This window comes from Lynx canadensis, chromosome B2 (assembly GCF_007474595.2).
Source record: "Lynx canadensis isolate LIC74 chromosome B2, mLynCan4.pri.v2, whole genome shotgun sequence".
Lineage (NCBI taxonomy): Eukaryota > Metazoa > Chordata > Mammalia > Carnivora > Felidae > Lynx > Lynx canadensis.
The window spans coordinates 136,843,362-136,866,818 of NC_044307.1; the positions used below are offsets into that span (position 1 = coordinate 136,843,362).

General features: G+C 44.1%; 1 protein-coding gene across 1 annotated transcript in view; it reads left to right on the forward strand.

The window, feature by feature from the left end:
* AKAP12 (A-kinase anchoring protein 12) overlaps positions 1 to 23,457 on the forward strand; it is a 101,570-nt gene that overhangs the window by 49,740 nt on the left and 28,373 nt on the right. The window contains exon 2 of the mRNA XM_030316591.1: positions 6,859 to 6,970. Coding sequence (XP_030172451.1) covers positions 6,859 to 6,970 — 112 coding nt within the window. The remainder of the gene's footprint in view (positions 1 to 6,858; positions 6,971 to 23,457) is intronic.

The window sequence follows — 23,457 nt, forward strand, 5'->3', positions numbered from 1 at the left end:
ATGATTTGTATTCTTGCAGCCTGTGTCACTTTTGTGAAATGGATTGACTGGGGTTTTTTCCTTCAATCAGAAATTCTGCTCTTAAGAAACTCAGTGCCAAGGCAGAACATGCTCACGTTAGGCCGTGTGTGCAGCTCAGGTCACCTGGGGTGAGTCCCGGCTTCCCCACATCTTGGCTCAGCCCCTTGGGTGCAGTACCTCTCCCCTTCTGCTGGCCATAAAGTGGGGGTGATGGTAAGAGTTTCCTTAAGGTGGACGGTTAAATTAGCAAATGTATATAAACGACATTGGTGATATGGGTCCATAATACATGTACTAATATATCGGGAGCCTCGGGTAGCCTGGTGTAGAGCTGTGATAGTCTTGGCTGTGTCTTCGTCAATATTTTTGGTTAATGGTGTGGCCGAGGGGTTATTTAAATGGTAATCACATTTGGAGATCATGTGAACAGACGGGTGAAAGGTCCATGGGATCAGTTTGGTCCATTGCTCAGAGGATCTGAAAAGGTTTGTGAACCCTGGAAAGCCAGGCTATTAGCATGTGATAGCCTCAGAATCTGGATTTTAAGTTTCAAAGCATTTTCACCTTTGCAATGATAAAGTAAATAAAAAGGAAGCCATGCCTTCATATAATATATATTAGTTATGCCTCAAACAAAGCAAAACAAAACTGTGTCTCTTCCCCAACACCCTTGCAAAGGGCAGAATAACTAAAATTCCAGAGGCAGCATTTGTTAAAGATTTTGTGTAATATTGTTACAGTTTTTTTTAAATGCTTATACAAACATCCGAGGGAGCCCTCCCATCCCCATCCTTCTCTTTCTCCCTCCCTATAAGTGGGTTATTTTTGTCTTATTATTTTTTCTTTTAAAAAAAATTTTTTTTTAAATGTTTATTTGTGTTGGAGAGACAGAGAGAGACAGAGCACGAGCCGGGGAGGGGCAGAGAGAGAGGGAGACACAGAATCCGAAGCAGGCTCCAGGCTCTGAGCTGTCAGCACAGAGCCCGACGCGGGGCTCGAACTCACAAACTGTGAGATCATGACCTGAGCGAAGTCGGACGCTTAACCAACTGAGCCACCCAGGCGCCCCTATTTTTGTCTTATTTTAAACACAGAAAGGAATCAAACATTCTCTATAACTTGCTTTTCCCACTTAAACTGGAGACATCTACCTATGTCGGGGTGTCTAGGTTGACCGCGTTCCCTTCGATGCTGTTATGTGGGTTGTGTGTTGTGTGTCATTGTCCCTATACCTGCGTAAGGAGGGAAAGCCATGTCTGCTAGGATAGTGTGGTGGGTGGGTATGCACATTCCAATTGTTTCTGGCTATTTCCAAATGGCTTCCCAAAGACATTGTTTACGGAATGATAGTCTCATCTCTATTTTCTTCTATTTGACAATTTTATTTTTATTAATTAATTAATTTATTTATTTATTTAAATGTTTATTTATTTTTGAGGGAGACACAGAGCACGAGCTGGGGAGGGGCAGAGAGAGAGGGAGACATAGAATCGGAAGCAGGCTCCAGGCTCTGAGCTGTCAGCACTGAGCCCGACGCGGGGCTCGAACCCACGAACCGTGAGATCATGACCTGAGCCGAAGTCGGACGCTCAACTGACTGAGCCACCCAGGCGCCCCATATTTGACAGTTTTGAAGGTTTCCTTCAAAATGCTCTATATTAGAATGGAGAAGAAGACACTGAAGAGTTTTCCTTACAAGTTTTGTCAGGGATTTAAAATCCCCCCAGATGATCTTTTCTTCCCCCATATCGTTCGTGCGTGTGTCCCTGTCATACTGACTCGCTTCTGGTTGCACCTGCTCACATCCACCTAACATTCCGTTTCTGGGGCTTTGCCAGAATTGCACTGGTTGGAACCTCATTTACTGCAAGCAGGGCAGGACTGTGGGGGGCAGTGTCACCTGTGATGGTCAGCTGATCATCCGATGAGAACATAGACAACGAGGGTCACTTCTGTGGTGAAAGAAGTTGCTTCAGCAGGCTCATGGCCTCTACCCCCAACATCCCGAGAGCTGTCGAGAGCCCATCTGTTTTGTTCATTGTTTAACTCATTCATTAAAGAGCTTAATTCTCCTGGGGCCCCTGGCTGGCTCCATCATTGGAGTGTGTGATCCTTGACCTCAGGGTTGTGGGTTTGAGCCCCACGTCGGGCGTAGAGACTGCTTAAAAATAAAACCTTAGGGGCGCCTGGGTGGCGCAGTCGGTTAAGCGTCCGACTTCAGCCAGGTCACGATCTCACGGTCCGTGAGTTCGAGCCCCGCGTCAGGCTCTGGGCTGATGGCTCGGAGCCTGGAGCCTGTTTCCGATTCTGTGTCTCCCTCTCTCTCTGCCCCTCCCCCGTTCATGCTCTGTCTCTGTCTGTCCCAAAAATAAATAAAAACGTTGACAAAAAAAATTAAAAAAAAAATAAATAAATAAAACCTTAAAAAAGAGAGAAAAGAGCTTGAGACTCCCACTGCTTACTCTGCAGAGGGGCTCAGAGCAAGTCGTGGGCAGTCCTGTGGAGGAGGAAGAGGAACGAAGTCTGGTAGTTTCTTTCTGCAGTGTCCCGGCTGCCATTTTGGAGATTCCAAAATCTTACAGGAACGAGAGGAAAATACTGCTGCTGGAGGCACTGAGATGTTTTTTAAAGCTTGTTTAGTCGTAATGTGGGAATGCTTCACGGGAATAAACTCTGGCTGACCCACTCAAAGGATATAAGCTTGAAAACATTTAGGGTTTTGATTTGCTCAAAAGAGGCGTTTACGCTTTTTGAAGCACAGATCCAGTGGGAATAGAGGTTTTCTGGTGCTCACTATGTTCAAATGCAGAGAGCATGTCTTTTAAGTCTAGTGTCTATCTCTGTGTTTGTACAAGTGTAGAAGTAAGTACAGAAGGGTTGGAGAAAGCTGAGTGAGGAAGCTTCAGAATGAAAGAATGGAGTAGAAATTTCCGCTTTTTCTTTTCTGGAAACTTGAGTCCCAACGCTGCTTTCCTCCCTGAAGTAGATGACCCGTAACACTACATCTGGCTCCGACATTCACCTCCCGTGTCACTAAGTTGTGCGACTGCCTCCTTCAGTGTAACTGATAAATCAGTCCTTGTCTTCTGTGGGCATTTGAATTACAGACAAAAGAGAATGGCTGAGGACAACTCAGATAGGTGCTAATTGACAACGAAATGCATCCACTATGTATGAAATAATCAGGCATAAAACATGTATTCTCCCTTTTTAAAAAATGCTTATAAATACATATACACATAAGAAAAGACAGAAAGGACTTAAATGTTAAGGAAAAGTGGGTTAGGTTTCTTACAATTTGAGGTGACCTTAATTTACTGGTAACTCTCAGAAGCACCTGGAACTTTAACAACAGTATCAACTGTGTAAATGGTTGGGGTTGGGAAAAAAGGAAAACAAAAACACTATTTTTGTCACAGACAAAAGTGAGTTTTTCCTTCTACAAGATTATGTAAACAGCATCTCTAAGCAAAACACAGAATGGTGGAAATATCCGAATATGGCTAGGAATGAAGTCCCATTTTTGTGTGGAGTGTTGGTGTCTCCTGGGCTGTGAATGTTCACTTGGGGGGTATCACCCGTGGGGGTCAAAGCTTGGGTGGCCCACTCGCTTTGAGACTCAAGCTATGCTTGTAACAAAATTGGCTCAAAACTCAGTTTCAATAATATCCCTGTCATATATTGTCTGGTACCAACGTTAATCCATCAAGTGCTTTTTGGAAATAGGGACAGGGTCCTGTGGTCACTGGAAATAACTAATCCATAATCATCACACTTTGGGTATAAGGAGGGCTAGCAAGTAATGTCAGATTTTAAGACTCATCTGATGTTATTTAATGTACTTCATTATATGTATGTAACATTTACGAGGAGAGGAAAGTTTGTGCCTGTGTCCTGTAGATGTTTTGCATTTAAAAACACTCAGTTTGGCTCTGCGTAAAGATAGCTTGAGTTTGACAATTCGTAAAGAGTTATGAGAACTCTTCCAGGAATTATAGAAATTCTGTAGGACTCTAAACGGTAAAACTTCAAACTGTTGGTTCCTAAACAAGGGGCACAGTTGCCCAACGTTTATTGCATTGAAAAATTGAGGCATTAAAACTGCTTTCTTGGGGCGCCTGGGTGGCTCAGTCCGTTGAGTGGCCGACTCTTGGTTTTGGCTCAGGTCACGCACAGTCTTGTGGTTTCGTGAGCTCAAGCCCTGCCTGGGGCCCTGCGCTGGCAGCACTGAGCCTGCTTGGGATTCTCTCTCTCTATTCCTCCCTCTCTCTCTCTGCCCCTCCCCTACTCATGCTGTCTCTGTCTCTCGAAATAAATAAACTTAAGACAACACACTGCTTTCTCATGTTCCCCATTTAGTTTGCACATCATGGTGCACATCAAGCATTTTTTAGATCGAAGATCCACGGGATTTCTGCGGAGCTCGCAATAATATACGTTCCCTGCTTTCCTCCTGCCTCTTCTTCACGTTGCTAATCAAATCTGACTTGGACGTGTTCACATAACCAGTGATATTTAGTCCAAATACTCTTAAACGCTGACCTTTTTGCTAATGGGCATTGTGGAGACCTCCCTCCCCACCCCCCACCCCCACTTTTGTCTTTAGGTTTCATTTCAGACTCCTATCTTTCATAGTTTGGTAAGAGCAGACTTTAAGTGGAAATGTAATCTGAGCATTCTCATAAGTAGACTCAGCGTGGGCATTTTGAAGCCGACTCTTCCATCTGTGGAGTAAGTATTAAAGTGCAGTGGTATTATTTCAGGAGGCAGCCAGTGCTGCCGAAGGGCAGCTTTGCTGGGAGCCGGCAACAGCCAGGTGAAATCAATTTAGCTCAGTTCAAGACTTCCCGATTGACGTGTCTTGAACCTGCTGTCCTTTCAAGGCTGCGATCAAAGTCAGTGGTTTGGCCATTGGGCTCTGCTAGCCTGTAAGCAGCACGGACTGATGCCAAGGGGAGTGGTGGGCCCGGAGATTTCTTTGGGCTGGGCGGGTCTGGAGACTGCGGAATACTCTTAGTGCCATTTTTTTTTTTTAATTTTTTTCTTAATGTTTTTATTTATTTTTGAGACAGGGAGAGACAGAGCATGAGCAGGGGAGGGGCAGAGAGGGAGGGAGACACAGAATCGGAAGCAGGCTCCAGGCTCCGAGCCATCAGCACAGAGCCCGACGCGGGGCTCGACCTCACGAGCCGTGAGATCATGACCTGAGCCGAAGTCGGACGCTCAACCGACTGAGCCACCCAGGCGCCCCTCTTAGTGCCATTTTATCGTTACGCACCGCAACAGGTCCTTCAGCAATCTGTAGTGCTGTGGAAAAAACCCTGGAAGTTCTTGGTGGGGAGTGCTGGCCTTCGGGCTGTGGTGCTTCCGTCTGAGCTGTGGGATCTGTGGCCCGCCAACCCCCACCCTCTGTGATCCCACTGGGTTCCAGTGTTCCCTGCTGTGAAATGGAAATAACAGCACCTGCCTACATTGGTTTTCATATACTGGGAAATGTGTGCGGACTATAAAGCATTGTTGACATCCTGAGGTTCCTAAATGGTTACTGAGCTATTTTTGTAATAGCCTTAACACTTTTGACCTATATTCTCAGGTTTTTTTTTTTTTTTCCAACGTTTTTATTTATTTTTGGGACAGGGAGAGACAGAGCATGAATGGGGGAGGGGCCGAGAGAGAGGGAGACACAGAATCGGAAACAGGCTCCAGGCTCTGAGCCATCCGCCCAGAGCCTGACGCGGGGCTCGAACTCACGGACCGCGAGATCGTGACCTGGCTGAAGTCGGACGCTTAACCGACTGCGCCACCCAGGCGCCCCTATATTCTCAGGTTTAAAAAAAAATACAAAACAATAAGAATAACATAGGGGCGCCTGGGTAGCTCAGTCAGTTAAGCATCCGACTTCAGCTCAGGTCATGATCTCCCGGTCTGTGACTTCGAGCCCTGTGTCAGGCTCTGTGCTGACAGCTTGGAGCCTGGAGCCTGCTTCAGATTCTTCGTCTCCCTCTCTCCCTCTCTCTCTGCTCATGCTCTGTTCCTGTTCTGTCTCTGTCTCAGAAATAAACATTAAGACAAAAAATAACGGTATATCTATATGTCTACTATTTTTGCAACTGAAAACATCAATTGCATAGGGTATTCTCCAGGTTAGAGGACCAATGTCCATTTTAGTAACATTTTAAAGAAAAAACTGACTCGGAAAAGCATGTGTGACGCATCTCTTCTTTGTTCTCTTGTCTCTGAGTACACTGGTCTTCAAACCATGGGGTTCCTAATTTGCCTCCCTTCTCTGCCTCCCCTGCACCTTTCTTTTCTCATACGCCCATCACGTGGGAACTTCAGTCTCAGCTTTATCCGTACTCCCTTTTCTCCCAACACCCCATAGGTTGGGGCTCCTCTGTTTATTGTGACTTGTGTTTCTCCACCATGACAGTTTCCATAATTGTTTATTTACATGTCTGCCCTTTCGCCTGGGAAGGTCATATTGTCACTTAGGTATATTCTGGTCAAATGTATAACCTGCATCTAAACACAAGGAAAAACGTTGCTTTAAAGAAAACAACATTTTTTTCTTGAAGTCTGCTTTTGATGGAAGTTTGTAAGCTCAAGGGGGCTGGGACCACACCTGACTTACTCGTTGTATATTCGATAGGACTGGGCTGTATGTCAGGGATGGCATTTAGGTGAGTGAATGGATGAAGGAGTGGTGCACACATTTGCCCTGATACAACGCCGTATCTGCGCCCGGGACCTTCTGTAAGGTAGCGGGATCATGCAGTGTAATAAAAGACTTAAATCTTCATCGTCATTGAAGTTTACATGGTTTTGTTTCCCATGTAGCTCCTCCAGAAGAATGGTCAGCTGTCTCCTGCCAATGGCTTAGCTGAGGAAGAAGATTTCAGCCCTCAGGAGGGAGCCCTGAATGGCCAGGAAGAAGTCCCTGTCACAGATGGTAAGCTACCTCTTCGGGCTCTGGGCAGAAGCAGGGGCTGGAGGGTGGACAACACCTGCAACGAATCCGCGGAAAACAAGGAAAACAGGCCTGGGAAGAATATAGAACATCCCGCCTGGGGTTGCCTGATTTCGACAACAAAAGCGATCAATTGGTTCCAAAGGGAAGTATTTCTCTATACTTAGGTGTCGGAGTGAAGTCACGTTTCATGTTTCTTAGATATTTTTATCTGGAACTTTTTTTTTTGCCTTCTCTCAACTACTCGTCTGGTGTTCACTGGCATTCCTGTGAATTCTTGTTGGAAACCCCAGAGTCGTGGTTGCTTTAAGAGTCAGTTTCTCTCACTCTGGAGAGTAGCCTCCTCTCGCACAGATTTTTCTAGTTGTGTATGTTTCAGGATGCACGCTTCTCTTTGCCCAGGCTACGATGTGTTGCGTGTTTTCTAGCTCTTGAGACTACCAGGTCCCACGGGGGTGGTTACTAGAAAGCGAACCTTTCACCACATTGTCACCTAGTTCGAGTCAGCCCCCTCGAGGTAGCAAGGACCATGGTTTAGGGTCATTAGGGTCAGAATCAAGTACCTTGACCGAGCACCCTTCTCTGTGGAAGGGCCACAGGTTGAAGAAGAAACTTCCTGTGTCTCCTCCTTCCATTCAATCGTAAACAAAGGGATAATTTCACAACCACTCTAGAAGATATATGAAATGATGATTTGGCATGCAGTGAATTGTGTCTTCTATGCAACATAAATAAGACAAATGTAGGGGAAAGCCCCATGAGAGGAGACTGGCCATGGCCTTGGTTAAATGAGACTCTCCTAACATGTGGAACCTGTTTCTCTTCTTGCTCAATACCCCCATGGAGCTACTTCAAGCAGCGAGCTGCTTTTGAAGTTGGTGGGAATACTGATCTTTATATAACACCACAGGCACAATATAACGTTAGAAATATATACAGTCTCACAGAAGGGAGGATTTGCATGACCCGGTGTGAAAGTTTCAAATCATCTCTACCAAAATAATTGGAATGGCCCCAACTCAAATTCCAAAGGCCCGGGCTTTGTCCTTCCCATGGCAACTTTTGAATCGAGTCAAGCCACAGCAGGTTGGGAGCCTTCTATGGCCAAGCCAACTGTGCTCGGTGCTTCAGGGAAGATGAACAAACTGAGAAACGACCCACCACTGGTGGCGGGGTTGGGGGGACGACAAGAAGCGGGTCTATAGAAGGATCAAAGGAAGGTTAAGACAAAGCAGCGTGGTGGTTATCATGTGAGTTTTGCAAGGAGTGAGAGCTGCCCTCAGTTCTGGTGGTGCAATCATTTGAGATCCAAGGGTGGATAAGATCTGGGGACGGAGGCAGGGTAGGGGTTAGGTTTGTTGACAAGGGATGAGAGCCAAAGTGAGTAGAATAATAACAGCCAACACTTCGCAAGCTTTTTCTCTGGGTCCTGGATCTGTGCCTTTTGTGCAGTGTGGTCTTTAATGAGGCGCGGGTACTATTGTTCTCAAGGTTCAAATCCAGATCAGCAGATTCTCAAGCGTGAACTCTTAACTGCTGTGCCTTCACTGTGCTGAGCACGTCCAAAGCCTTGTCTGTTAGGACAGTGTCTTCTGAGCAAAGAATAGAATGAAAACCCAGCAAGGAAAGTGTACTAGATAACCGGGCTGTGAAAGCCGAGTGCACTTGAGGAATATTTAGTAGCAATGTGGGATCGCTGAAATACACCACCAAGGGAGAGCCTGGGTCAGGCAGGCTTCCTATCTGACGCTGGCTGATGGATGTGATCAGCAGAAGGCAGAGAAGGATCAGGGACATGCCTTAGCAGAAGATCATTCCATTGTCTCCCTGAGCTGACCTAGGCTTCTGATCATGGCCTTGGGGCTCGAGCAAATATCCATTACCTCCCTGCAAGAAAAGTGGCAAATTATTAAAAAATATTTTTTCATGCTTTTCTTTTGGGCAGTGATAGCCTAAGGCTATATTTTATGGTTATTTCCAGAAAATCTCTTCCCCAGCGATGCTTACGATAATGTAAACAAAGGCATGATTTGGTGCGTAACACTTAATTGTAGGATTTGAGGGACCTGGGTTTCCACTCCTGTCCACAACAGTAAGAATAGATCTGACCCGTCTTGTTCCCTTGGAGAATTGACCAACAGTGTTGGTTCTGCCATAAATGGATCAATTAACGGGAGAAAACTGTGAACAAGGGCCATTCCTGCTAGAGGTTTCTTAATGTTTGTTTATTTTTGAGACAGAGAGACAGTGTGAGCGGGGGAGGGACAGAGAGAGACACAGAATCAGAAGCGGGCTCCAGGCTCTGACCTGTCCGCACAGAGCTCACCGTGGGGCTCGAACTCACAAACTGGGAGATCATGACCTGAGCCGAAGTTGGATGCTTAACAGACTGAGCCACCCAGGTGCCCCCTGCTAGAGGGTTTTTAACTTAAAGTGGCCAAGGGGCATCTGGGTGGTTCAGCCTGTTGGGCATCTGATTTCGGCTTACATCATGATGTCGAGGTTGTGGGTTGGAGCCCCGCATTGGGTTCTGTGCTGACAGCTTGGAGCCTGGAGCCTGCTTTAGATTCTGTGTCTCCCCTCTCTCTTTCTCTGCCCCTTCCCTGCTTGCTCTCTCTCTCTTTCTTTCTCTCTCAGAAATAAACATTAAAAAAAAAAATTAAAGTGACCGACTATATTTAGACAGAGCCAGAAGTGAAAATATTTTCTGACCTTAACTTGCTTGTTTTCTTGCTAAAACCAGGAATAGTGGTAATTCAGAACCAATCTTCTTCCTAGAATGAAAATGGAATCCTGTTTCCTTGTAAACTTTCCATAAATGACACAAAAAAGGAACTTCTTCCTAAATGCTAATCTGTGCAGCAGGGTTAAATATGTGTATAGGTATTTTGTAGAGGACTTGAAGATTATGTAATTTCACGGGCCATCTTTTAGAAAGCAGACAATCAGAGTTGGAAACAAATAATTATTAAAATTAAAAAAAAAAACAATTCACAACAAATTACTTTAGCCTTGGAGATTTACCCCTTCTGAATTCTTTTTGGGTGGTTTACCATTTATCAAAACTGCTTCTGTAGAACCGCAACCTTTTCCCAATTAGAAAAATCTGTTGGGGTGCCTGGGTGGCCCAGTCGGTTAAGCATCTGACTCTTGATTTCGGCTCAGGTTGTGTTCTTGTGGTCATGAGATCGAGCCCTGTGTCAGGCTGTGTGCTGACAGCACGGAGTATGTTTGGGATTCTCTCTTCCTCTCTGTTTACCCCTCCCTGGTTCACATGCTCTCTCTCGCTCTCGCTCTCGCTCTCGCTCTCTCGCTCGCTCTCTCTCTCAAAATAAACTTAAAAAAAAAAAGAAAAAAAATTTTATCATGCCATGCTATCCCCAGCATTCACAGTGGTTGCATGAGTGCCATTAGTTCTATGGAAAATCTGCTTCTGTTGAAAAGATTTTTAAAGAGCCCTCTCAGGACGCCTGGGTGGCTCAGTTGGTTAAGCGTCTGACTTCAGCTCATGTCATGATCTCGCGGTCTGTGAGTCCGAGCCCCGAGTCGGGCTCTGTGCTCACAGCTCAGAGCCTGGATCCTGTTTCAGATTCTGTGTCTCCCTGTCTCTGACCCTCCCCCGTTCATGCTCTGTCTCTGTCTCAAAAATAAATAAACGTTAAAAAAAATTTTTTTTTTAAATAAAATAAAATAAAGAGCCCTCTCTGTCCCAAACTGTCATTTTTTCATAGTCTGTGGCTTATGGATTTTCTATGAATTAAATGCCTCAGCAAGAATGATTTTTAAGACATTACAGATTGGTCCAGGTCCAATTTTAGATTTAAAACTTTTGCAAATTAAAACTTTCCGACTCAAAAAAAAAAAAAATTGTAGCCTTAGTATCTGTTGCACAGATTATTTTTTTTTTCCAGATGGGAAAATTCAATATTACAAAATCAAAAAACTTAAGACCTTCCTTATTTAGATGATATATTTTTATGAAATAAAGTACCTACTCCACTCATTGCCGTGTGCATATTATCAATTGATTGTCTCAGATCTTCAAGCATTTGGACTTATCATTTATAAGGCAGTCATTTCTGATTCCTCTTTGAGATTTGCCTTTCTGCAAAGCAGACACAGCAAACATTATAAAGCACGTGAATGCCATGATTTTTCCGTCTCCACAGGTCACATTTGTTTTTGTGAATAAACAAATCTTTTTTGGCTTTTAAATTTTTGTTCACGCGTGCGTTTATACTGGTCGCGTGCCCCGAATGAGGATGTTTACACCAGCGACAATGGAGCGGTAGTCGGGGCTCTGCTCCTGACATTTGCCACTCTGGAGCCAGCAGCATTCCGAGTAGCAGCCAGCTTTGTTAAGCTGATCAGAACGGTAAGGGGAGTCATTGCTGGGATCCGGAGGCAATCCTGGGAAACGCCAAGAAAAATGTAAAAACAGGAAAACCCCAAATGTCACTTAAAACAGAAGTCTTTTAGAGAATGTGTTTCTTACATTCTGCAGGATTCCACTTTGCTACAGCATCTGGATATCGTCTCCCCGATACCGTAACAAAAACGGGGTATCCATCGCTCAAGTTATCTAGAAGCTTAATTTGCAACCTTACGGACAATTTCGTTTTCCTAATGGTGCTTAATGTCACTGTCTTAGCTTTTATTAAGTTTGCTGTTTGAAACCTGCCAGATTCTGGTGTTTAGTGCCTTTGGGATTCGGAAAAGCCAAAATGTTACTGACTGCCAAGTGATCACAACCTTCCCCGAGGACCTTGTTACCTTACAGAAAGTCCATTCTGGAATTACCGGTAGTTCTTTGCTTTTTGATCACTTAACCACTTTATCTGGACAGTGAGTACCTAAGATCCTTTCCAAGTCTCTGTTAGAGGATGCCCCCCCCCCCCCCCCCCACCGTTCTTAACTGTGAAGAAACAGGATTCCATCCCTTTTCTATTTCAATTTATTACATAATTGGTACCTTGTTAGTATTCTCACGAAGTCATGCCTGTTGCCCAAATTACTACCCTCCATTCCTCCTTTATTTTTTCCCACATTGGGTTGTCAACATGTCACGTTGACTATGCCTGTCTCTTGCCTCCACTTCTGCTAAAATACAGGAACCACGGGCAGAGATTTCTTGGCGGGGGGGGGGGAGGTCTAGTCCATATGGTTCAGTGCTGAATCCCCCAAGTCTGAACTGTCTGGGAGCACCTGGGTGGCTCAGATGGTTGAGCATCCGACTTCGGCTCAGGTCATGATCTCACGGTCCCACATCTGCTGCCAGCCTGTCAGTGCAGAGCCTGCTTCAGATCCTCTGTTCCCCCCCACCACCCCCCCCGCCCTTCCCAGCTTGCACTCTTCCAAAAATAAATAAATATTTAAACAGTGTCTGATACATGGTAAGTGCTCAACAAATACTTGAACACATGAAGGCATGTTTAAGTTGACATTAACTAATGAGTTAACATTTACTCATGAGAGAGGAGGATCTATTAGTTTTTCACCTTTGTGCAACTTAATGGATTTACCCCAGACCTCCTTTCCTTTGGTGCATCAGCACTAACAAAGCTGGATCCTTCCCAGCACACCATGCCATGTTCTTACAGGTGCTTACTCTAGATTATCCAGGGGTTGATCGTGATGAAATGAGGACTCAGGAATGCTATCCCTCGTGAGGGCTCAGTAGACAAAGAGGATCATCCCTCCCACCCCTGCTTTGGTTCGAATACAGTGTTATTGCCTGACATTTTCTCAAGCTGTATCCTGTTTTGTAATGTTTTGAAAACTAGAGGGAACACTCATAAAATAAGACTTGAACGTCAGCAAGAGAGTACTGTAGTTTGCAGTTTCTGGGAACCGGTTTTTATTCATGTTTTTTACAGGGATGTTTTTAGAGTGCCTCTCTGAAATTATGCCATTGACAGATAACTACTGCTTTCATCTTTAAAGAAACACAGGGGTTTTTTTTTTGCATTACGTTTATTTATTTTGAGAGAGAGAGTGCACACATGCACGTGTGCACACGTGAGCTAGGGAGGGGAAGAGAGAGGGGGCAAGACAGAGAATCCCAAGCAGTCTCCAGGGTGCTGGCAGAGAGCCCAACGTGGGGCTTGATCTCACAAACCATGAGATCATGACCTGAGCCTAAATCAAGAGTCGGAAGCTTAACTGACTGAGCCCCCAGGTGCCCCAGGTTTGGTTTTTTTTTTTTTTTTTTCTCCTAGTAATTAACAGCTAACTAACAGCTAACCCTTATAGGGAAGAATTTCTTCCTGGAACTATATTCAAGTCTCACAGTGCAATGAACCTTTATTATTCCTTCTAACATGAAAAATGGTGGTCAGGGTATGGAGTATGAGGAAAGGAGTAGGAAGGACTTCTGGTCCTTTTTATGCTCGGTTTATTCTAGGCAACAGAAACATGGGGACACTGTTTTAGTCACTGTTTCTTTGTGTGTGTCACCTTGAGTTGAATGTATCCCCTTATCTCACTGATCATCAGTTTTCCTATGTAAAATCAGCATCCTCAGCCAACTCTGAAATTCTAGGACCGAGTAACATCAGAATTAACCAGTAATATAAACACTGAAAACCAAATGATGGGTTAGCCGCTGAAGACACCCAAGTGACCTTGGGCAGGTGGGAATCTACCTGGTAATTCCATTATGCCCTTTTGTGAAAACACTTTCTTTTTCCTCTAATCTTCTTTTAAAAATTTTTATAATGTTTGTTCATTTTTGAGAGAGAGAGAGAGAGTGAGAGAGAGTGGGTGCATGTGTGCGCGTAAGCAGGGGAGGGGCAGAGGGAAAGGGAGACACAGAATCCAAAGCAGGCACCAGGCTCTGAGCTGTCAGCACAGAGCCCGATGCGGGGCTCGAACCCAAGGACCCAGAGCTCATGACCTGAGCCGAAGTCAGGCGCTTAACTGACTCAGCCACCCTGGCGCCCCCTTTTTGTCCAAACTCAAAAGGCATCTTCTAGATTTGGGGCACATGGCTGGGTCAGTCGGTGGAATATATCACTCTTGATCTCGGGGTTTTAGGTTTGAGCCCCACATTGCCTGTAGGGATTACTTAAAAGTAAAAAAAAAAAAAATCTTAAAAAAAAAAGTCTACTTCTATATTTGAAATTTTAATGTAATGAACAAGTTCAAGAGGGGAAAATCAAGATGTCTCAACAGATAATCATTTAGGTACAAAACAAAGATACGTAGCTTCACAAATGTGGCCACACGGTGATGTCTTTCCCCCTGTATGGAAGATTGAAATTATATAATAGGATTGGTTATGTCCCCACTGGGTGACAGTGATAAATTCCATATCTACTTGTCCTGAAGACGGGCATTCAACCTTAAGTTGCAGTAACCTTAAGACTTACCTATAAATAGCTGTAGGTTTGAGGCTGGTCGAGTCCACTAAGCAGGGTCAACGTTGTGGTCCACTTGAGGAAACACATAGGGGAGATGGTCAAGCTGGTCTGCGTTAGTTGCCAAGATTTAGATCCTTTCCCTTGGAGGGACTGAAGTGGCCTAAGGTTAATGGTTCTTTAGTTGTGAGTAAGCCCATTTGGAAATAATACATTATTTTAGCCATTTCATTTATTGAACGACAGTCTTTTAGATGCTTTCTCAAAGACTGACTCATTTTTAAAATGGTTCCAATTTAGGGAGGAGCATGGAGGAAGAAGGACTCTTGATTTGGGGGCCGTGAGTTCAAGCTGCATGTTGGATAGAGAGATGATAAATAAACTTCAAAAAACTAAAACAATCCCATTTTCACCTAACATGGCAACCCCCAGATGGATGTTTCCAGCAATGGTATATTCTCGAGCACAAGGTCCCTATGTTATATAAAGGAGGATGCTTTGGTAACTTCCAGAAGATACAGTCTCTGGGTTTAAATTCTGTCGAGTGAGTCTTATTCCTGAATACCATACTTTGTATGTTTACCAACTGCTTCTGCCCTTGAAGTGTCAGTAGAGTGTGATAGTAACAATGTATGCAGTTCTTTTTGGTGAAGAGCAACATATAGGAGGTTTAGTTAATCGAATGAACTGGTTGCTTTCACCTGTCTTAACATGGACACCAGAGGGGCGCCTGGGTGGCGCAGTCGGTTAAGCGTCCGACTTCAGCCAGGTCACGATCTCGCGATCTTGCGGGATCTCGCGATCTCGCGGTCCGGGAGTTCGAGCCCCGCGTCAGGCTCTGGGCTGATGGCTCGGAGCCTGGAGCCTGTTTCCGATTCTGTGTCTCCCTCTCTCTCTGCCCCTCCCCCGTTCATGCTCTGTCTCTGTCCCAAAAATAAATAAACGTTGAAAAAAAATAAATAAACATGGACACCAGAGTTTAGAGACAGACAAGCACAAGGCGGTTATCCTTGTGTCAGGCTGTATCAGTTTCCGAGGACCGCCCCAACAAACTAGTACAGAACAGGTGGCTTAAACAGAAATTTATTTTCTCACAACTCTCGAGGCTGTGAAGTCCCAAGTTCAAGGTGTCAGCAGGTTCAGTTTCCCCGAGGCCTCTCCTTGGCTCTCCTTGTGGCTGTGTTCAGTCTTTCCCCTATGTATGCACAGCCCTGGCTTCTGTGTGTCTCATGCTTTTTATAAGGATGCCGTCAGGTTGGATTTGGCCCATGACAGGGATCTCTCTCTAAATTAATCACCTCCCTAAACACAGGCGCATTCTGCTATGCTGGGGGTTTCAGGCTTTAACTGTGCAGAGGGCACAGTTCAGCCCCGAACACCTGTCTGCATGATCTGCAAAATCTGGTTTAGTGGCCTTAGTGAAAGGGAACTTGGAGGTGGTCTAGACCAGGCTTCTGCCCCCCCATACAGGCGGCTCTTCTGCTTAAACCTGCTCTTCTCTGTTCCCAGGACTGCCTCCTGGAACTACATAGAACGGACTCACCTCCTTTTTCCACATGGTAGCCCTCTAAGTATTTGAAAACATTTATCCTGTCTTTCCTTTAATCTTTTCTTCTCTAGGCAAAACATTTCCAGAGAAAATAAGCCGTCTCACATTTAAAGAAAAATGCCAGTGCTTATTATGTATTTCGAGTATGCATGTGCTTGATGGAAACTTGCCAAGCACAACTGGGTTTCAATTTAAATATTCCTGCTTTTTGGGGCGCCTGGGTGGCTCAGTCGGTTAAGCGTCCGACTTCGACTCAGGTCACGATCTCGCGGTCCGTGAGTTCGAGCCCCGCGTCGGGCTCTGGGCTGATGGCTCGGAGCCTGGAGCCTGCTTCGGATTCTGTGTCTCCCTCTCTCTCTGTCCCTCCCCCGTTCATGCTCTGTCTCTCTGTCTCAAAAATAAACTTTAAAAAATTAAAAAAAAAATATTCCTGCTTTTTAAGAAGAGTTTATTTCTCAGCTTCTTTCTTTCTTTATTTTTTTAATGTTTTAATTTATTTTTGAGACAGCGAGACAGAGCATGAGCACGGGAGGGGCAGGAAGAGAGGGAGACACAGAATCCGAAGCAGGCTCCAGGCTCCGGGCTGTCCGCACAGAGCCCGACGCGGGGCTCGAACTCACGGACCGTGAGATCATGACGTGAGCCGAAGTCGGACGCTCCACCGACTGAGCCACCCAGGCGCCCCTCAGCCTCTTGAAAACGTGAGAACTCGGTTTGCTTTATACCAAGTATGATGTACTGAAAGAATTGCTTGGAGTGGAGACAAGTACATTGATGGAGAAGCAAATGAAGGAGGCTCCTTACCGAGGATGTTGCTAAACGAACTAAAGCCAAATAGAGGGAAGAAAATGTCAGTATACTTTGATGTATTTCTAATGTTGGAATTAAAGTCACTCTTTGGCCTTCACTCATCATGATCATAGGCACACAGCCTTGCATGACTTGATGCAGTAGCTGAAGATGACAGTAAGATGACCTCCACTTAGTTCCAAATCATTGCCTGTCACAAATGAATGAAAGATGCTTTAGTTTGTACATTGGTAGCTTCCTGCAGAGCCGCCAGCTAGTGGCCTCACTGTCTAAGCTCAGGGAATGAACTTTTCACAACAGAGAAGCATTTTTCTCATGTGTGTCCAGTGTGGGCCTTAAACATCCACCCAGTCGTGTTAATTTCCATTCATGCACTCGAACATACTAGGATTCTGTCAGTGTTGTCTTGATACGTGTATCACTGTTGGAATCTGCCTATTAATCCCTTGGATGGCTCATGGTTTCTTAAAGTCTTCTGGAAATCTTGCAACAATGGATCTCCATGTGAATCCGTTTATCCAACAAGCTGAGTTCTTAGGAGTTCTTTCAGTCGAGAAACCCATGCCCTTCGCTTCTGGGAAATTATTTCATCCATTCCTCTCTATTTCTTTGTTGTCTTTTTGGAATTACTCTTATTCAGATTTTAGACCTTCTAGAATGGTCCTAATCAAAACCTTTTTTTCCTATTATTTATCTCTTTGTATTTGGCTCTGTTTTCTGGGAAAATGTCTTAAGACTAGATTTAACTTTGTTATTTTTGTTTTTAATTTCTAAGAACTGATTTTTTTCCTAAACAATTCATTTTTGAAGTATCCTGTTTTTTCTTGGCTGCAATATCTCTCTGAGGATTTCTTTGAAAGTTTATTTCTCTGCATAGCCTCAGTCTCTTCCAAATTGCTTTTTTTTTTTTTTTTTTTTTTTTGGTCTTTTATAATAGGTGTTTTTGTTACATGTCTGATTCAGGGGCTGTTTTGTCATATTTAAAAATTGTTTAGGACTTGTGTTACTGGGACAACGTGGCCATCCCCGAAAGGTGATCTGGTTGATCTTAACATCTCTTTTCTTGGGCTGGTCGAATTGCCCCAAGAGGACTCTTGTTTTCTGGAGTGTTCAGTCTCCTCTTTGGAGCCTAGTAGGGGAGAGTCTGGGAGCGGTGTGCATAAACTCCACTTGCTTTTCAGGACAGTGGGCTTTGGTGTGCCTTTGAGCATCTGTTCCCCCACCTCCCAGACTCAGGTGCACTCCAGTCACCTCTGGGGTAGATAAGTGAAGAGCGTCTGGCTATGCAGAATGTGGGAGGGGAGACCTAGGGTCTTTTTGTTTTAAATAAAAAATGACACACATAACAAAATTTGCCCACCTGACCACTTTTAAGCACCCAGATCGGTGGCATTCAGTACATTCCCGTGTACGGCCATCACCACTATCCATCTCCAAAACCGTTTTCATCTTGCAAAACTGAACTTCTGTGCATTGAAAACAACTTCCGGGGTGCCTGAGTGGCTCAGTCGGTTGATCCACAGACTTCGGCTGAGGTCAGGATCGGGCTCTCAGCACAGAGCCTGCTTTGAATTCTCTGCCTCCCTCGCTCTCTGCCCCTCCTACCCTCTCAAAACTAAATAAATGTTAAAAAAAATTTTTTTAACCCCCCACAACTTCCTATTTCCCTCGCCCCCTGGCTCCTGAGCCGAAGCCGGACGTTCAACCAACTGAGCCACCCAGGCGCCCCAGTCTGAGGCTTTTAAAGGCGATTTCTATAGCATACGTTGAATTACTTTTTCCACTGATAGTTTAGGACGCAGGTACATTGAGGGGGTCAAACCAGTTACCACGTCAAATTTCTTATGTTTTCTGTCTTTTCCTGACCTTGAAGTTTATGCATTAAATCTTGGTGACCCAGGAGTAGGTTTCTTAGAGGGAGTAGAAGTTAAACCTGCTGTCATCCAGAATTTACTCTTTATCCGAGCGGTAAATTTTACATTGACTTAAAAAAAAAAAGCACATGCTTTTAACTATCACACTCTAGATTTGTAAAAAAAAGTCATCTTTGCAACTAAATTGTAGTTCATGTGACTACACGATTAAATATATTTCTCCTGCAAATGTCAATTTTTGCTTTGCATTTATTTTTGAAGCCGGTCTAAATATACTAGTAAGTTGACCTTTTAGATGAAAACAAATCATTGAAAGCACTTTTTCATTGTGTATGATTATAATGAAAGTTGGTGGGAAAAGTAATAGATTGAAACATTAACTCAAATATATTAACAAATTAAGAGATGACGAAAAAGACAGGTGTACCAACTAAATCCATCAATGGGAATTTAATTCCTTGCCACGTTGAGGCCACCAGGAACTCATCTGTAGTCCAACCAAGTTAGATTTATTTAAGTGCTAAACCAAGGGAGGATTCGTGCATGGAAGTCTTTGTAATGGGGAAGTGGAAGGGCCTTGTTATAGGATCTGGGCTAATGCTAGATTATTCTAGGAGAGTGGAAAGGGTCAACTCTAAACTGGACCCTGAAGTAGTGAGGGCAATTCTGTGATTGGGTGTCTTGTAATTTCTGTCCAGAAGGCTAGGAGATTAAAGCAGGATAGGATTGTCATTGGAAAAGTCACAGAAAGAGGGGAACATTCAGTATTTTGTAGTTTCAGAGCTGTGCTGCAGCCACATAGCACTTGAACATTTTGCTAATCCTATTTGAGTTGTGCTTTGTGAGTGAAATACATACTGGGTTTCAAAGACTTAGTACAAAAAAAAAAAGGGATGTAAACTATCTCATTAGTGATTTTTCATATTGAGTACAGGTTGCCGTAATATTATGTTGATACTAGGTTAACCTCATTTTTTCAGATTCATTTTGATGCGGCTATTAGAAAATTGGAAGTTGTATATGTTGCTTGCTTGGGGACTCACACCGTGGTTCAGGAGGACAGATGCGGAATGCTAGTGGGTTCTTGGGGTTGGGGGGGTAAATAACTATTATTGTTCCGAGTCTACCTTCAGCTTGTCCCCCCTGGCCACCCCCCCCCCCCCCCCCCAACCCCTTGATTCTTTTGGTTAAGACTCCAAGCAAATCAAGATCCTCTCTGGAAAAGCGAGAGGAAAAGGTGCTCAGAATGATTACTTCTAGCACAAGGTGATACTTCTCTTATTACCATGCATTTCTGAAAAACTGATGAAAAAGTAGCACTCTTGCCTTTCCAGAAATATTTTTCAAAGAATTCTTTAAAATGCGGCTTATCTGTATTAAAGACTATTTCTCAACCTTCTTTTCATTATCACCCCAGAAAGGAATGTTTTTAGGTATTTTCCTAGTGCACCCCCTAAAATTTGAATAGCATAGATGAATTGTATATCGGTTTAGGTTATCTGTCTATCTCTCTATCTATCTATCTATGCCTCATATACACATAGCCTCCTCCTCATGAACCAGTTTTCTTTCCATTGAAAGCAGTATCACCCCTGTTGAGATGCATGGTTTAAAGTGATAAATATTAATAAATGTTAATAGCTAAGATTTATTCTGCTTCTAAAATATACTCAATAGTGCTGGTGTTAACCTCAGAATAACATTACTTTGGGTGACATATTTATTCCCCCAATCAGTTGAAGCCCAGAGACTTAAATACTTTGCCCCTAGCCATATAGCTAGCAGAAGCAGAACTAGAAGCTAGCTTTTCAGACTCTACTTTTGGGCAATACCGAAGACAGAGATATTCAGGCTTAAGATGAGTCGAAGATTTGAACACAAGGCACTCAGGAAATAATTGATTCCTGTTCATGTATCCGACCAGATCTGGTAGTAAGGCACGTTTTTCTTACTTCATAATTTTTAAAAGATCACACTGAAAATTTAATGTGCTTTTAGCTCGCTAATTTATATGTTCCAGTGGTTGGAGAGTTGAAGATCAGGATCATTTGGACCACTGTGCATTTTTTTTTTTAATTTTTTTTTCAACGTTTATTTATTTTTGGGACAGAGAGAGACAAAGCATGAACAGGGGAGGGGCAGAGAGAGAGGAAGACACAGAATCTGAAACAGGCTCCAGGCTCCGAGCCATCAGCCCAGAGCCTGACGCGGGGCTCGAACTCACGGACCGCGAGATCGTGACCTGGCTGAAGTCGGACGCTTAACCGACTGCGCCACCCAGGCGCCCCGACTGTGCATTTTTTAATAGAATATCAGAAGTACTGCTCCTAGATTCAAGGTCTGGGAGTGCTGGACCACCCTGTCCAACCCAGAGCCAGGCATCTAATATGCTCGCATTCTGACCATAAAAGCAACAAAGCTGTGGAAGATTTATAAAATGTAGGAAAATACTGAGATAGAGATTGCCCATAATTCCACTGTGGTTGGCTTTTGTTGTTTTTCTTTCTGGGTTTTCTTCCTCAGCCTCAGGTACATATGCATTTTATTTTATCTTATTTCTTCTCTTTCTTTTCTTTTAATTCTTTTTGGTACATATAAATTTTAAAAAGCAAAATTGCGGGGCATCTGGATGGCTCTCTCTGTTAAGCATCTGACTCTCAATTTCTGCTCAGGTCATGATCTCAGGGTCAGGAGATTGAGCCCCAAGTGGGCTTAGGAGTCTCTCTCCCCCTCCCCCTCTGCCTTGCTCCCGCTCACGTCCGTGCTGTTTCTCTCAAAAATACATACGTAATAAAAAGCAACATTGAGATTATATTCAATATATAGTTTATACCCTGCTTTTATCCTGAATAAAGGTGTGAACTTATATATTGATGTAGCCATTTTCCTTGTCATCAACTACTTCAAATATGTTGTTTTTGCCAAATATTCCACCGAAGGGATGAGATACACCGTTTTCCTACTAGTAGGACACATTGGCTCTTTAAATATTGTACATCCCAAGCAGTAAACGTTCTCAAACATAAATCTGTATGTCTACATATTTGTATGTAGCATTTGGTGTCTACAACATTCCCCTTGAGGAACTCTTCAGATTATTTGTTGAGGACTTTGAGTCACCATAGCCATGTCTATATAAACATGTCCAATTCAGCTGGACCATAAGATTCAATTAGCTGGTATTTGTGTGGGTATATAGCATGGGGACAGAGCCCAGGAGAACCTACCCATCCTGCATGTGACTTGCTAATGTCATTGAGACAGTGTCTGCGTTCCTCTCTTTCTGCAATTTTGAGCTCATCCTTAGATTACCTTGAAGCCTTTTAGAGTCACAGTGGTGAACAACGCTCCCTTTGATTTCACCTGCTCTCTTCCAGCCATAGGAAAAAAGAAGCGACTTACGGGTTGTTGGTTGATTCTCCTCCAAGTTACGGCCATCTTGGAAAGGCCGTGAAAGGGGGTGGGGAGACCTGGGTTTGGTGTCTGTCTCCCCATTTCCCCGCGTTTCATATTTGGGTTTAATACTCAAGCCCTCTTGGAGGCCGTGAAGGAACGTGGTATCGGTGCTTGTTCTGGTGTATGCGCCCCTGTCCCCTCCCTCTCAGGAAAGAGAGGTGTCCTTATGGTGTCCTTCTACTGGCTGTTTGTCTGCTGGGCCTGCCCTCCCTCCCCCACTGCCCCCCAGACCGAGGCAGATTGTACCACCAGCACCACCATGAATTTCAGAACATTTCCGTCCTCTCCTAAAGAACCCCCAAACCTGTTAGCAGTCAGTCCCCCTCTCCCCACCCCTCTGGTTCTAGGCACCCATTAGTCCACTTTCTGTCAGTTTGCCTATTCTGGATATTTCACATAAATGGAATTAGAGGCACCAGGTTGGCTCAGTCGGTTGTTGAGCGTCTGACTCTTGATCTTGCCTCAGGTCGTGATCCCAGGATTGTGGGATCGAGCCCCACGTCGGGCTCTGCACCGAGCACAGAGCCTGCTTGGGATTCTCCCTCTGCCTCTCTCCCCAGCTTGCATGCAACCCCCCCCACCCCACCAAGTAAAATAAATTAAGTAAATAAAAGTGAATTTATGTCAGTATGTGCTCTTTGGTGACTAGATTCTTTCACTTAGCAATTTTTTCATTCTTTATCCATGTAATAGCATGTATACTTAATTCCTTTTTTACTGCTGAATAACATGCTATTGTATGATATACCACACTTAGTTTTCCATGCGTCAGTTGATGGATATTTAGGTTGCTTCTAGTTTGGGCTACTGTGAATAATGCTGTCATCAGTATTCCTGTGCAAGTTTTTGTGTGGATGTAGGTGTTCGTTTCTCTTGGGTATGTATCTAGGAGTAGAGCTGCTGGGTCATAATGGTAAATCTATGTTTAACATTGTGAACAACTGCTAGACTGTTTTCCAAAGCAGCTACACCATTTTACATTTCCGCTAGCAATGTAGAAAGGTTCTGATTTCTCCACTCCTTGTTATTGGCCATCTTTTTGATTATAGCCCGCCTAGTGGGTGCAAATTGGATTTCATGGTTTTGTTTGGCATTTTCCTAATGGCTGATGATGTCGAGTGTCTTTTCAGGCGCTCACTGTGTATACATTTGTGTATGTACTTTAGAGAAATGTCTACGTAGATCCTTTTGCCCGTTTTTTTTTAATTGGGTTATTTGTTACAAAGCTGTTAAGTTGTCATTCAAATTCAAAAGCCTCAGATATGTACTTCTCGTTCTCATTTCAGTTACCATCTCTGTCCCTTCCCTTGCATTGTTCTCGCCATGTACTCTGAACTTGAAGCTATAAGGAACTCATCATTTACCAACTATCATGTCCTTCTTGCCTTTGCTCACGGCACTCCCTCTGCGTGGACTGTCTTC